The sequence below is a fragment of the Ranitomeya variabilis genome, chromosome 2 (assembly GCF_051348905.1).
Source record: "Ranitomeya variabilis isolate aRanVar5 chromosome 2, aRanVar5.hap1, whole genome shotgun sequence".
Classification (NCBI taxonomy): domain Eukaryota; kingdom Metazoa; phylum Chordata; class Amphibia; order Anura; family Dendrobatidae; genus Ranitomeya; species Ranitomeya variabilis.
In genome coordinates this window covers 428,187,917-428,203,486 of record NC_135233.1, presented here as the reverse complement: position 1 = coordinate 428,203,486, position 15,570 = coordinate 428,187,917, and the positions used below count along the sequence as shown (strand labels likewise).

General features: G+C 44.3%; 1 protein-coding gene across 1 annotated transcript in view; it reads left to right on the top strand.

The window, feature by feature from the left end:
* The first annotated feature begins 2,028 nt into the window (after positions 1–2,028).
* LOC143803827 (embryonic protein UVS.2-like) overlaps positions 2,029–15,570 on the top strand; it is a 43,921-nt gene continuing 30,379 nt past the window's right edge. Inside the window, exons 1-8 of the mRNA XM_077281592.1 lie at positions 2,029–2,166; positions 2,622–2,830; positions 3,362–3,389; positions 5,500–5,568; positions 11,565–11,705; positions 12,684–12,801; positions 12,876–13,051; positions 13,171–13,252. Of these exons, the coding sequence (XP_077137707.1) occupies positions 2,747–2,830; positions 3,362–3,389; positions 5,500–5,568; positions 11,565–11,705; positions 12,684–12,801; positions 12,876–13,051; positions 13,171–13,252 (698 nt within the window). The 5' untranslated portion in view covers positions 2,029–2,166; positions 2,622–2,746. The remainder of the gene's footprint in view (positions 2,167–2,621; positions 2,831–3,361; positions 3,390–5,499; positions 5,569–11,564; positions 11,706–12,683; positions 12,802–12,875; positions 13,052–13,170; positions 13,253–15,570) is intronic.

Below are 15,570 nucleotides of genomic sequence, written 5' to 3'. Positions count from 1 at the left end.
ATGGATCAATGGGCTCTGCAGTGACAGCCACAATGTTGGAGGCCAGGCTTGACAGCGGCATTTAAGGTTGAACTGATGCAATCGGAGTTATCTCTGATCAAACCAGCTCCTCTCAGGTGTCGGCAATAATGTGACCTTTGCAAAGTAAAATAATTTTTTTTTTTTGAGAATAAAAATATTAGAGCTGCTGCATTGAAACACCCATAACATTTACTGAAGCGCACAAGGGATTGTTTTTTTTTTGCAGGACAAACAGTTGTTTTTGTGGGTAGATAAAAGTTTTTACCAAATTTTCATAAATTTTTTTTTTAAAGGGAGGCTGGACAAGCAGAAGCAGCTTTGCCGGAATTCTGGGGTTCTCTGTACAAGGTTGTGTAATGGAATCATTTAATAATATGCGTTTTGCAGACGTGGTGATTGATACATCTGTTACAGTCGTTACACTAAACATAGAAAAAACACATCCACTTCGTAAAACCAACAAAACGGCAAGTGTTTTTTTGTTCCATTTTTGTCTGTGCATCAAGTAAAGGTGAAAGTCAATTAAAATATAACGTACAAATGCCAGTGATTATAATACATTATCAATAACATTAATCAGGTTCATTTCAGATCTATGCCAAATCAAAATGGTTTAATCGATATATCTGCGCCAGAGCACCAGGCCCAGCTGGATGGCATAATTCTACCAGTGGGTCATAAATAAGTTAGTGTAACTGGGGGTAAATCTGGTGCCCATTACAGTACCTTCCGTTTGGAAAAAAAAATTGCCACAAAAGTAAAAATAATTATGACAGTTGCTAGATTGTGTGAGTATTGTATATATATATCGCTTCAATACTTTGATCATGCTTGACGTGATCAAATCAATTCACCTTTCCATATTTTCTAATAGTTGAATAATTTGAGTTGTGTCATGGAGATAGGAGGTAGGTGCAGTCCAGCCATACAGGTGAGGAGTGCTGCGCCTGCCCCGGTAATTGCCCCCTCCCTGCAAAACTAATGTGATAAGTAACCCCATAATAGGATTTGTTCCACCTCCATAATCTTTTAATGCCAACACAGCCTTAGTCATGTCAAAGTGATGGCCACATTCATGGCTATGGGTAAACGGATGGACGCTGTTCTCGTCTGCTGTGCTGTCACACTATATGAGTTGTTTCTTCAGTGTTTTATGGCTTTCTCTCTCAATCTTTACTTCTGAGCTATGAGCTTTAACGTTATCTTACTGTCCAGATTCACCACAGTATGGCTGCTGCATTCCCTGCCTATGTTTTTATACTGGCTATGATAGTCCATCCTGATTGACTGTGCTATCCCATGTGATGTGAAAGCTGCAAGGTATTATGGGGAAGCCAAACCGGCTTATTCCATGGCGCTTTACATGTGAGGAGGGGTATACATAATAAAAAAACAAGTACAATAATCTTAATCAATGCAAGTCACGACTGGTACAGGAGGAGAGAGGACCCTGCCCGCGAGGGCTCACAATCTACAAGGGATGGGTGAGGATACAGGAGGAGAGAGGACGCTGCCCGAGAGGGATCACAATCTACAAGTATAAATGTAGTCTCGTATCTTCTAGCACGGCAATGGTTAACAGCAGCAATGTGACAGAGAAGCAATGGAGTATATTTTCTTCCAGCTGGGCAGGTTAATAGCAGTGATGTATCAGAAAAGTAAAGGCAGTTTAGAGACATCCTTAAATAGATATATTCCTTAGATTACAGAGTCCAGGTATGAACAGGACTGAGAACAGTAGTAAAGGATTTGGAACTTGCGTGCTGAGAGTTAGATGTAGGCAGCACCTAGTAAATTGGACTGAGCTTGTTGATAATGCTGGATAAAGCAAGGTAGTCTGGAGAAATGGAGGGGATGACAGATACCAGGCTGGAGCTCAGCCAAGTGAAGTAGACAAAATCCTCTGCCCAACTTAGGGCAACTGTGGACAATGCGACTGATATCTAAAATGTGAGCTCGGCCATAAAAGGCCTCGGGTGATGGTGTCTGTGGAGTTGGTGGGGCTAGCCGAGAAACCTGGCATGGACAACAACAAAGGGAGGTGGCCATGGGAGAAGGGAGCAGGGTCTGATGCCGGTGCCTGACAGGGGAGTTAGAAAACTGGTGCAAAACAGCTTTAAATTCTCCATGTGGACCTATATTGGAGTAAGATGCAGCACTGAACATTAGGCACATGAATTTATTCTAACTCCACATATAACCTCTGAGCTGTAATTCGGCACGCACAGATTTCTATAAGGGCTATGCTACCGATCCCTAAACCCTAATGTCATTCAGTCGATTTTTCACGCATGTTGCTGCACAATGCAGATCAATAATAAAACCCATGCACAAGCCTCGCCTCTAGGTTACGATTATCAACACTTTGCAAAATTGCAATTTGTTCTGCAGTCTGGAAACGAACGGACCCAGATATAATTACTACCTCACCCATCATCCCAGCATCCTTATCCGGTGAGGCTACTCACTGATAGCCAGGGGCCATTAATCGTTGTAGCATGTCATCCTCATCCTGATAACTGATTGGTCGGTCACGTCTTATAGCCAGGGGCCATTAATCGTTGTAGCATGTCATCCTCATCCTGAAAACTGATTGGTAGGTCACGTCTCAGGATAGGACTATAAAGGTGATGTCTGGAGGAAGAAGAAGAGGAAACCAGATCTTCTGTACGGCAAGACTGAAATATTGCATGAAGTACAGAGAAGTCATCTCAGTCCCTGCAGGATGGACCCCGAAAGAGCGAACAGAAGGGTATCGTTCATGCTCCTGGCTTGCATGGTCCAGGCGTGCTCCGGATTGCCATTGCAGGTAAGAAGACTGCAAGACTCCATTGAATCAGAGGTTTTGATACATATATGTCCCATCCGTCCATATAATGTACTCTTAGACTATATAGATTTCATAGGGGAGAGTCCATCAGCTATTATCCAGAGCTGAATGTTCTTCTGTGCATGAGAAGTTGTCACAACTATATATAACATGATCGTTATTATTATTCTACTTATTCTATATAATGCTATAGTGATCAGAAGATCAGAGCGGAGCACTTGGCAGTCCCATAGACAATGAATGGAGCGGGGGCCGAGCATGTGCATCTCTGTGCATTCAGGATGCGGCTGCAAAGATCCACAGCCCCAATATTGGGATCGCGCAGGGTACCAGTTATCAGACCACCAGGGATCAGAAAGTCATCCCCAATCAACTGTGGGGGTTTTTGTGGACAACCCTTTAGGAAAGAATCTACACCATATACACACTGTACATATTGGCACTATTTGTAAATAATCTGAATGATATAAAGCCACATCTCATCCGTTTCTGCTTGTCTATTCATTCCAGATGAATTTTGAATCAATAATTAAGAAAGGTTAGTAAATGATGCTACAATTTATTTTGCAACTTTATGAAATTGTGAAAAATACTGTAGTTTTTCCCTGTAAAAGTTAAAAAAAAGCCTCAATCTCAAACATAGTGTAATGTGAAAATAGCAAAAAGAGAGGAAAGACGGGGTGTAATGCTGCAGAGAAGTAAATGACAGGTAGGAAGGAGTGAGGTGTGGGGTGTGCAGCTGCAGGGGAGAAGTAAATAGCAGACAGGTAGGAGGGAGAGAGGTGTGGGGTGTGCAGCTGCAGGGGAGAAGTAAATAGCAGATAGGTAGGGAGGAGATAGGTGTGGGGTGTGCAGCTGCAAGGGAGAAGTAAATAGCAGAGAGGTAGGGAGGATAGAGGTGTGGGGTGTGCTGCTGCAGAGAAGTGAATGACAGGTAGGAAGGAGAGAGGTGTGGAGTGTGTAGCTGCAAGGGAGAAGTAAATAGCAGACAGGTAGGAAGGATAGAGGTGTGGGGTGTGCAGCTGCAAGGGAGAAGTAAATAGACAGGTAGGAAGGAGGGAGGTGTGGGGTGTGTAGCTGCAAGGGAGAAGTAAATAGCTGAGAGGTAGGGAGGATAGAGGTGTGGGGTGTGCAGCTGCAAGGAGGAAGGAAATAGCAGACAGGTAGGGAGGATAGAGGTGTGGGGTGTGCAGCTGCAAGGGAGGAAGGAAATAGCAGATAGGTATAGAGGAGAGAGGTGTGGGGTGTGCAGCTGCAAGGGAGAAGTAAATAGACAGGTAGGAAGGAGAGAGGTGTGGGATGTGCAGCTGCAAGGGAGAAGTAAATAGCAGACAGGTAGGGAGGATAGAGGTGTGGGGTGTGCAGCTGCAAGGGAGAAGTAAATAGCAGACAGGTAGGAAGGATAGAGGTGTGGGGTGTGCAGCTGCAAGGGAGAAGTAAATAGACAGGTAGGAAGGAGGGAGGTGTGGGGTGTGTAGCTGCAAGGGAGAAGTAAATAGCTGAGAGGTAGGGAGGATAGAGGTGTGGGGTGTGCAGCTGCAAGGAGGAAGGAAATAGCAGACAGGTAGGGAGGATAGAGGTGTGGGGTGTGCAGCTGCAAGGGAGGAAGGAAATAGCAGATAGGTATAGAGGAGAGAGGTGTGGGGTGTGCAGCTGCAAGGGAGAAGTAAATAGACAGGTAGGAAGGAGAGAGGTGTGGGATGTGCAGCTGCAAGGGAGAAGTAAATAGCAGACAGGTAGGGAGGATAGAGGTGTGGGGTGTGCAGCTGCAAGGGAGAAGTAAATAGCAGACAGGTAGGAAGGAGCGAGGTGTGGGGTGTGCAGCTGCAAGGAGGAAGAAAATAGCAGATAGGTAAGGAGGATAGAGGTGTGGGGTGTGCAGCTGCAAGGAGGAAGGAAATAGCGGACAGGTAGGGAGGATAGAGGTGTGGGTTGTGCAGCTGCAAGGAGGAAGGAAATAGCAGATAGGTAGAGAGGAGAGTGGTGTGGGGTGTGCAGCTGCAGGGGAGTAGTAAATAGCAGACAGGTAGGAAGAAGCGAGGTGTGGGGTGTGCAGCTGCAAGGGAGAAGTAAATAGCAGACAGGCAGGAAGGAGTGAGGTGTGGGGTGTGCAGCTGCAAGGAGAAAGAAAATGGCAGATAGAGAGGAAGTGGAAGAGTGGGGTGTGCAGCTGCAGGGAAGTAGTACATAACAGACCTTAGGGAGATGTGGAGTGTGCACCTGCAAGGAAGAAGTACCGTAAATAGCAGACCATTTGGAAGCGCAGGGGTGGGAAATGTAGATACAGAGAGGAAGTAAATACCAGATGAGGATGATGGATGGGGGATGGGTGTGCGGGTGCAGGGAGGTAGTAAATAGCTGACTTTTAGAAAGGGGACGGTGGGGAGAGAAGATGCAGCTTCTGTCCACTGTGCTGCATTCTGTGAGGGAGGAGAGGGAACATCCGAATGACTCAGAACGATAAGCTCAGCCTAACAGAGGTCAGCCCCCAACAGAAGTCGCCCCCATTTCCGATGGATCAGATATTGATGACCTGTCCGAGACTGATATTTCTTTGCATTTGTAAATTACAGAAGTTATAAGGACTACAACTCCCATGATCAATGGATATAGACTACTTCTGCTAACTTCTTTTTCCGCATCAACAGAGAATATAAAGGAAGTTCTAGAAGTGGAGCCTCCGGATGTTTTCAGCATCATCTCAGCTTCCAACAAAGGTAGAGACAGCGTCGGACTGGGGTGTCTGGGGCCCACCAGAGGAATGGACTCTAGGGGCCCACCCTACAGCTATATGCAAATATCTGTCATTATAGTGGGGCATCGGCTGTAAAACACCGGCGGCTGCTGCACATCTACCGTGTGCCCCAATAACTGGGATGTATAATTACGGTACTTTACATTAATGGGGTTCTTGGTTAAAACAAGTTATCACTGATCCATGGGCTCCACAGGATAGGTGATCGCTTAGATCCGACCATTAGAAACTGCACCGATCGGAAGAATGGGGAAGTTTTATCCCTGACAGGACACTTTTATCACTATTTTAAAATGCAGCGGCAGGTGGGATTTCTGACCGCAGCTCCATTCATTCTCTTTGGGGCTTCCAGAAAAAAACAAGTGCAGCCACAGAGTGAATGAATGGATCAGTGATCTAGTCGGACATGCCACTCCAGTCTAATGGGGATAAAAAGTTCCACATTTTGCTGAATGGGTCAAAGCAGTCAGACCCCCACCAATCAATACGTTATCACTTATCCTGTGGAGAGGTGATTACTTTTTTCCACAGGAAACCCCCTGTAAGTGCATCTCCGCCGCTGTGTACAAAGCATTAAAACTCTAATGGAAATAAAGAATCTTCTCCTAATTAATATCAGAGAGAACAAATGACCGCCATACACAACACAATCCACTATACCAAGACCAATATTACCACATTCAGGAAGAAATACCACCACACCATGACCAGACCACATAGTGACCGAATAATACTACATACAAGGGACAAATACCACCGCACCATGTCAAGACCACATATTACCACCACTTGGTGACCAAATAGCACATACAAGGGACAACTACCACAACACCATTTTCAGACCACATATTACCACTACATAGTGACGGAATACTACAATACTGATCAGAAATAAAAAAAAGCCAAAACACAATACTATCACCATAAGGCTGCCGTCACACTAGCAGTATTTGGTCAGTATTTTACATCAGTATTTGTAAGCCAAAACCAGGAGTGGAACAATCAGAGGCAAAGTATAATAGAAACATATGCACCACTTCTGTATTTATCACCCACTCCTGGTTTTGGCTTACAAATACTGATGTAAATTACAGACCAAATACTGAATGTGTGACGGCAGCCTAAGTGACATTATACACAGGAGATCTGTACTTAGTATGCAATGTCTGTGTAGAGGTAATACAGAGATCACTGGTGGTATTATACACAGGAGCTCTGTATATAATGTATAGGTAATACAGTGATCACTGGTGACATTGTACATAGGACCTCTGTATATAGTATACAGTGTATAGTGTCAGTGTATAGGTAACACACTGACTCACCAGTGACGTCTCTAGGTGAAGTCCTTCATCTTCATCCAGCACAGACCGCCATCACTTCATCCAGCCAGGACTCGTTTCTGCAGGAAATAACACAGTTATCTCGAGCTCCGCTTGCAGAACACATTACTTAATTTTTCACAACTTCTAGATTACACCACATGAAGAAAAAAAGGCGATATAGTGTCACTCTGCACACTAACAGGACCGCCCCCCCATTTAAAACAGTGTCCTCAAAAAATAAAATAAATACATCACTGCAGTAATAATATCCCTTAATTATCCCCTATGGTAATAATATTCCCCACCCTGGCCCCGTTTATCTCATTCCTGGCTCCAGCCATATGTTCTCGCATCCTGCCCTCATGAGTATCCATTCTACCCCATATGATCTCCCCATCCTGCCCCATTCTGTCTCCATCGTATCCATCCTGCCCCATAATCCAATCCTGCCCCATGTCTTTCATTCTGCCCATTGTCTCCAATCATGCCCCGTATCTACATTCTGCCCATGCCTCCAGTCCTGCCCCCAGTGTGTCCAGCAATCTGCCCCAGTGTGTCCAGCATATTACCCCTAGTGTGTCCAGCATATTACCCCCAGTGTGTCCAGCAATCTGCCCCAGTATGTCCAGCATTGCCCCCAGACAGTGTGTCCAGCAATCTTCCCCGGTATGTCAAGCATATTGCCCCAGTGTGTCCCGCATTTCCCCCAGTGTGTCCAGCAATCTACCCCAGTGTGTCCAGCATATTACCCCAGACAGTGTGTCCAGCAATCTGCCCCAGTGTGTCCAGCATATTACCCCCAGTGTGTCCAGCAATCTGCCCCAGTGTGTCCAGCATTGCCCCCAGACAGTGTGTCCAGCAATCTTCCCCAGTATGTCAAGCATATTACCCCCAGGTTGTCCATCAATCTGCCCCAGTATGTCCAGCAATCTGCCCCAGTGTCCAGCATATTACCACCAGTGTGTCCAGCAATCTGCCCAGTGTCCAGCACTGCCCCAGTGTGTCCAGCAATCTGCCCCAGTGTCCAGCACTGCCCCCAGTGTGTCCAGCAATCTGCCCCAGTGTCCAGCACTACCCCCAGTGTGTCCAGCAATCTGCCCCAGTGTCCAGCACTGCCCCCAGTGTGTCCAGCACTGCCCCCAGTGTGTCCAGCAATCTGCCCCAGTGTCCAGCACTGCCCCCAGTGTGTCCAGCAATCTGCCCCAGTGTCCAGCACTGCCCCCAGTGTGTCCAGCAATCTGCCCCAGACTATTACCCCCCCCGGCACCCGCACCCATCTTGCACAGCGCGCCGGCTTATGTCCTCCATCCCCCAGTCCCCCCGTCCCTCATAGTCATACTCACCTGTCCCACAAACTTGCACAGCCGTGCCGACATCCCTCGCGCTCGTGCTCTGTCCCGACTCCCGGCGGCGGCGCAGCATCTTCTTCCTGCTTGTGCGGTCATGTGATACTGTCATTAAGGTCATGAGTATGCGCATATTCATGACCTTAATGAGCGGTACCACGTGACCGCACAAGCAGGACGAGCTGCAGTGCAGACGCCGAGACCATCGCTGGAGCAGGGTGAGTATCGTCTTCAAGGAGGGCGGGCGGCCGGGGGGGGGCCCTGGAGCGGGGGGGGGGGCCTGGAGTGGTGGGGGCCCTGCCAGCAGGTGTCAGTGCCTGGGCCCACCGGAGGATCCTCCGGTTATCCGGTGGGCCAGTCCGAGCCTGGGTAGAGATATAAATAAATTGTACAATTCCTCGGTAAATGGAGAATTGTCTATATCCCCACCCCCGGGCAGAAACGGTCATGATGGAGAATAAAGTCCCCAATTATAAAAAGGTGCTCAGCGAGTTGAGTGATGACAAACTGTAGTGTTGTGAACTCTATTTTTGGGCTCCCTCTAGTGGTCACAAGCGGTACTGTGTAGTGTGGTCTTTCTGCAGGTTGGCAGCATCAGCTGGTTCGTTATCCTTGGTTGGTTTCCTATTTAGCTCACCTGGATACTCAGTTCCTTGCCTGCTCTCAATGTATTCAGTGCTCTTCAGATTCCTTGTGACTACCTTGCTCCCAGTCTCTCCAAGACAAGCTAAGTTTTTGTTTGTTTATTTTTTGATTATCAGCATTCATCATGTTTCTTGTCCAGCTTGCTAAAATGTGATTTTCTCGCTTGCTGGTTGCTCTAGGGGACTGAGTTTCTCCCCCCACACCGTTAGTTGGTGCGGGGGTTCTTGAAATCTCAGTGTGGATATTTTGTAAGGGTTTTTTACTGACCGCACAGACCCCTTTTCTATTTTCTGCTATCTAGTATTAGTGGGCCTCATTTGCTGAATCTGCTTTCACCCCTGTGTATGTGCCTTCCTCTTACCTCACCGTTATTATTTGTTGGGGGCTTCTATATCTTTGGGGATTATTTCTCTGGAGGCAAGTGAGGTCTTTCTTTCTCTCTAGGGGTAGTTAGTTCCTCAGGCTGGCTCGAGACATCTAGGATTTTAGACACGTTCACCGGCTACCTTTAGTGTGTTGGATAGGTTCAGATTTGCGGTCAGTCCAGTTTGCCACCTCTCTAGAGCTTGTCCTATGTTTTGTTACTTAGCTGGAGTATTTTGTGATCCTTTACCACTCATCCTGATCGCCCTGGGGGTCTTGATGAGGGTTCGGTGACCCCTCCTCAAGGGGGGGTACTGTTGTGAACTCTATTTTTGGGCTCCCTCTAGTGGTCACAAGCGGTACTGTGTAGTGTTGTCTTTCTGCAGGTTGGCAGCATCAGCTGGTTCGTTATCCTTGGTTGGTTTCCTATTTAGCTCACCTGGATACTCAGTTCCTTGCCTGCTCTCAATGTATTCAGTGCTCTTCAGATTCCTTGTGACTACCTTGCTCCCAGTCTCTCCAAGACAAGCTAAGTTTTTGTTTGTTTATTTTTTGATTATCAGCATTCATCATGTTTCTTGTCCAGCTTGCTAAAATGTGGTTTTCTCGCTTGCTGGTTGCTCTAGGGGACTGAGTTTCTCCCCCCACACCGTTAGTTGGTGCGGGGGTTCTTGAAATCTCAGTGTGGATATTTTGTAAGGGTTTTTTACTGATCGCACAGACCCCTTTTCTATTTTCTGCTATCTAGTATTAGTGGGCCTCATTTGCTGAATCTGCTTTCACCCCTGTGTATGTGCCTTCCTCTTACCTCACCGTTATTATTTGTTGGGGGCTTCTATATCTTTGGGGATTATTTCTCTGGAGGCAAGTGAGGTCTTTCTTTCTCTCTAGGGGTAGTTAGTTCCTCAGGCTGGCTCGAGACGTCTAGGATTTTAGACACGTTCACCGGCTACCTTTAGTGTGTTGGATAGGTTCAGATTTGCGGTCAGTCCAGTTTGCCACCTCTCTAGAGCTTGTCCTATGTTTTGTTACTTAGCTGGAGTATTTTGTCATCCTCAACTACTAAGGATCATAACACTGTAGCTTCTTTCTTCTCCACAGACCTAAAAGGGATAGAAATCCATGTCATCAAGGTGAAGGCGGGTCCTCGGGGGTGGGGCTTGTCTTCCCTAAGAATAATGGCTGTGTACATAACAATGTTGCTGGTTTTTAGTAAATGTATCTTATTTTTGCAGACACACTCAGATCTGATTTACCTTCATTCATTGACACAAAAGTTGGGGCTTAGAGGACATAAACGCCTTAGAGGAAATGGTTCTTTCTTTTTTTATTTTTTACTTAAGGGTATACATTTTGGGCTAAAATATTTTTTTTGCAATTGAGTTTACCTTTTACGTGTCCTTTGTTTTCCTGCCTGCAGAGATCGCAACGCTTTGTTCCCGATTCATCATCGTTTTTGCACCTTTCTTCTGGAGTAAAAATGCTTTTAAATAGTGACTTTTATATTTGCATTTTATTCATTATTTTATTTGAGCTTTTTTTTTAAAGATAATATTTATTCATTTCGTCTGTTTGTTTTTTTTCTTTTTAATTTAGCATTATGGTTTCGATCATCCTGATGTTTTAGCCTTATTATTTCTGACTTTTTTAAATGTCACAAATATTTTTTGTCCAATTTTACTCTTGTACCCTAAGGGAGTAAAAAATCTGACTTCTTTTATTTCTTGCACTGTTGAAAATTAATGTGGGACATTTTAAAGGATCGTGTGAATTTTCGGGCTAAAAAAGGATTAAAAAAAAAGAAGACAATCTATAATTTGATCAAAATTAATTGAAGGAATTGGAACAAAAATGGTAAAGAAAACCAAAAAACAACAAAGAGAAGATGCTTAATAAAATACAAATGATGAATTGTCCCTAATGTGTTTTTTTCTGAGCTGTCATGCTGATTTATGACCACATCAAAGTTCAGCTCAACTTTGATGTTGTATGTGGTCACGAATCGGCACAGAGGAGTTTATAAAAAAAACGGGTAAAAGTTACAAACTTTCTGTTAGAACGAGCTCGCTGACGGATTCTCAGTTAACTTATTCTGCAGCCAGATAAGCAAGCAGCTAAAAGGTGCAAAACAAAATTATGCAAAAATTATTTTCAGCCCAAAATAAATATATTAAAATAAGTTTCCATAGTAATTTAAAATGTAAGATGATCTGAGATTCATATGTCCGTGAGTTCTGTATCTGTAACTCAAACTGATACTGAAATGTGTCCGTCTCCAGGTAGCAAAATACCATTGTATGAAGGGGACCTTGCCCTCGATATCGGTCGCAGCGCCATAAAGTGTGATGACGATACGTGTAGATGGAGTAAGAACAGCGCTGGAATTGTCAATGTGCCGTATACCATTTCATCTGACTTCCGTGAGTATAATAATGGTGTCCACAGCCGCAGACTATGTGCACATGAAGGTTTTGTAAGGTGGTTAAATCCGACGACCTTTCTAGGTCAAACTTCTGTAGGAAGTTCTCCTTCTTCCGGGAGGGTTTTGAGAAGTTTTTCATTTCCTGGTGCAGTTTTGAAGAGTTTTTGAAGAACTTTAGAAGAGTTTTTTTCCTGCAGTGTTTTTTTTCAGCCCCTTAGTTGCATAGTGTACAGGTCGAGATAATTCTATCAGGAGCCGCTTCAAAGAAGCAACATGCACTTTCTCAAAAGATTGAACATATGACCAGCAAGGCGGATATACAATAGAAATAAATAGGAAGAATTTTTCTAAACAATTTTTATGGTATTTTTTTGGGAGTGGACAAACTCCCCCAAAAATCCATGAGCACATACTATTGGGGTGTGTTCACACTGAGACTTTTTTTCTGAGTTTTTGGAGCAGAAACTCTAAATATCAAATAAAAAATCGTGGTTTTTGGAGAGTTTATGCTCCAAAAACTCAGCAAAAATATGTCAATGTGACCACACATTTACTGTACCAAATACTGTTGGGGACTAATGGCATTGATTAGAAAACATTGGCGGATATGTTCTGGAAACATAGACTCACCTGTCTATGGGTTGTGGCTGGTGTTTCTGCTCAGCTCTATAAAAGTGACGCCAAAAGGTATTACCTCGAATTCGGATTTTAATCTAAAGTGTGAACATATTTGAACATTCCCGAGCTTTAAAAAAAAAGTAAATTACTTATATAAATATTTCCACCACTAGGTGGCGATATAGAAATTGGTACTACACTTGTGCAGCTCGCGGTAACACCTTGTGGTGAAACATGGTATTGCATGCAAAACTGTAAAATGTTGTCAGCTGCAGACAAACATGTCTCATGTGTATTTTCCAATATTTCTTGATGACCCATAATGCCTGTTTTATAAATCTTGCCACTTTATCTTCAGGTGCCCCTTCTGTGTCACTCATCAACGCGGCCATGAAGGAATTTGAGACTCTCACTTGTGTGCGATTTGTGAATAGGACAACAGAATCTGATTATTTGCAGATAGTAATGAACAGCGGGTACGTAGACGATGTTTTTCTAACAAAGGTGCCATCATCCCGGTCATACAATGAATAATAAAGCTTTCTCCTAGATGTTGGTCCTACATGGGTAAGAGAGGAAGCGGTCAGCCACTGTCTCTGGATATTGAATGTTTGGGACACGGGACCATCCAGCACGAGCTGAACCATGCCCTGGGATTTGCTCATGAGCATAGCAGAAGTGACCGTGACGACTATGTGGATATATTACTGGAGAACACCTTTCCCGGTAAGGTTCTGGAAAGTCATTCTGATGGAGCTGTGATGTCACCTGATGACATCACTTGGTAAACTAACCCCATTTAGGGTCCTGATGTTTTACTGTTTATGACTTTTTTACCTTTGCAGGAACAGCTTCAAACTTTCTGAAGTACAACACCAATAACTTAGGACTTGCCTATGACTACTCCTCCGTAATGCACTATGGAAGGTGAGAAGAATCCATCGTAGGAGGAGATACATGTAGGCCTCATTCACATGGCTGAATCAAGACTCTATATCAGTTTTGAGAGTCATTGAACGATAATATGGTCCCCGTACATGTCCATAGGAATTGGGAATTTCTGACATGTTCCTTTAAGAGCCATATACAAGGGGTTGTCAAGAACTAAAACACTGATCATTGATCATCTGTTTGCAGCTCTCCCGGTGGCCGGATGTACACAGTGCATGGAGCCAATACAGCACAGCTCTGTACACTGTGTAGTGGCCGTTCTCGGTACTGCAACTCGACTCCTATTAAAGTGAATGTGATCCGAGACTGGCCACTACGTTGTATACATTCATCTGCCACAGGAGCTACAAACATGCGATCAGTGGGGGAGACATCTGTTGGACCCCCATCGATCTGATATTGATGACCTATGATAAGCATAAACCATTAATATCAGCCTCTGATAAAAGAAAGGAGCAGGGCTGGACTATAGTGGAACGCAGACAGGACGATCCTATGGCCTCCACCACTTTAAGGACCTAGGACTTTCCACTTCAGAGAAACGAGTGTCATTAGGGTGTCAATGCCCGGACGAGCATTCATGTGTTTTCAATGAGGAGAGGGGAATAGGCTGCTGCCACGCACATCTGGTGGCGTCTTAAATGGATCGGATTCAGAATTTGTCTGGTTCTGACATATTCAGCGAGTTGCACTTAGTGTTGTCTGATTGGTATTGGGGCCGGCAGTGACTTTGAGTGACCACGTGACAATAAAAGCCGCCCCATGAGAGTCAACGTGGAGAACACAAAGCCAGGGGGATCAGTGACGCCTGTAATGAGAAGCTGCAGGATATTATCGTGGCGGCATGGGAGGGTAATGTCCTATTCCAGCCATATGTGTCATGTGTGTGACAGCCCAGAGGGGGCGTCCCAGTAATGATCATCACCATGATCTGCCATAATTACAGAGATTATTCTGTCTGCGCGGCCTCCTGTGTCTGATAGGAACACCACAAATACACGAGAACTTCTGTACCTGACACTGGGCTCAGTATGTATCATTAATCCTGCCGATATGTATCATTAACCCCCCGATATGTATCATTAATCCACCGATATGTATCATTAATCCTGCCGATGTGTATCATTAACCCCCAGATATGTATCATTAATCCACCGATATGTATCATTAACCCCCCGATATGTATCATTAACCCCCCGATATGTATCATTAATCCACCGATATGTATCATTAATCCTGCCGATGTGTATCATTAACCCCCAGATATGTATCATTAATCCACCGATATGTATCATTAATCCTGCCGATATGTATCATTAACCCCCCGATATGTATAATTAACCCCCCGATATGTATCATTAATCCACCGATATGTATCATTAATCCTGCCGATATGTATCATTAACCCCCAGATTTGTATCATTAATCCAACGATATGTATCATTAATCCTGCCGATATGTATCATTAATCCCCGATATGTATAATTAATCCCCCAATATGTAGCATTAATCCCCCGATATGTAGCATTAATCCCCCCGATATGTATCATTAACCCCCCGATATGTATCATTAATCCCCCGATATGTATCATTAATCCTGCAGATATGTATCATTAATCCCCCAGATATGTATCATTAATGCCCCGATATGTAGCATTAATCCCCCGATATGTATCATTAATCCCCCGGTATGTATCATTAATCTCCCGATATGTAGCATTAATCCCCCAGATATGTATCATTAATCCCCCGCTATGTATCATCATTAATCCCCCGATATGAAGCATTAATCCCCCCGATATGTATCATTAATCCCACGATATGTATCATTAATCCCCCCCGATATGTATCATTCAGCCCCCGATATGTAGCATTAATCCCCCCATATGTATCATTAATCCCCCCATATGTAGCATTAATCCCCCAATATATGTATTTAATCCCCGATATGTATCATTAATCTCCCGATATGTATCATTAATCCCCCGATATGTATCATTAATTCCCCCGATATGTATCATTAATCCCGATATGTAGCATTAATCCCCCCGATATGTATCATTAATCCCCCGATATGTATCATTAATCCCCCGATATTTAGCATTAATCCGCCAATATATATCTTTAATCCCCCGGTATGTATCATTCATCCCCCGATATGTAGCATTAATCCCCCGATATATATCATTAATCCCCCGATATGTATCATTAATCCCCCCAATATGTATCATTAATCCCCCGATATGTAGCATTAATCCCCCAATATGTAGCATTAATTCCCCCGATATGTATCA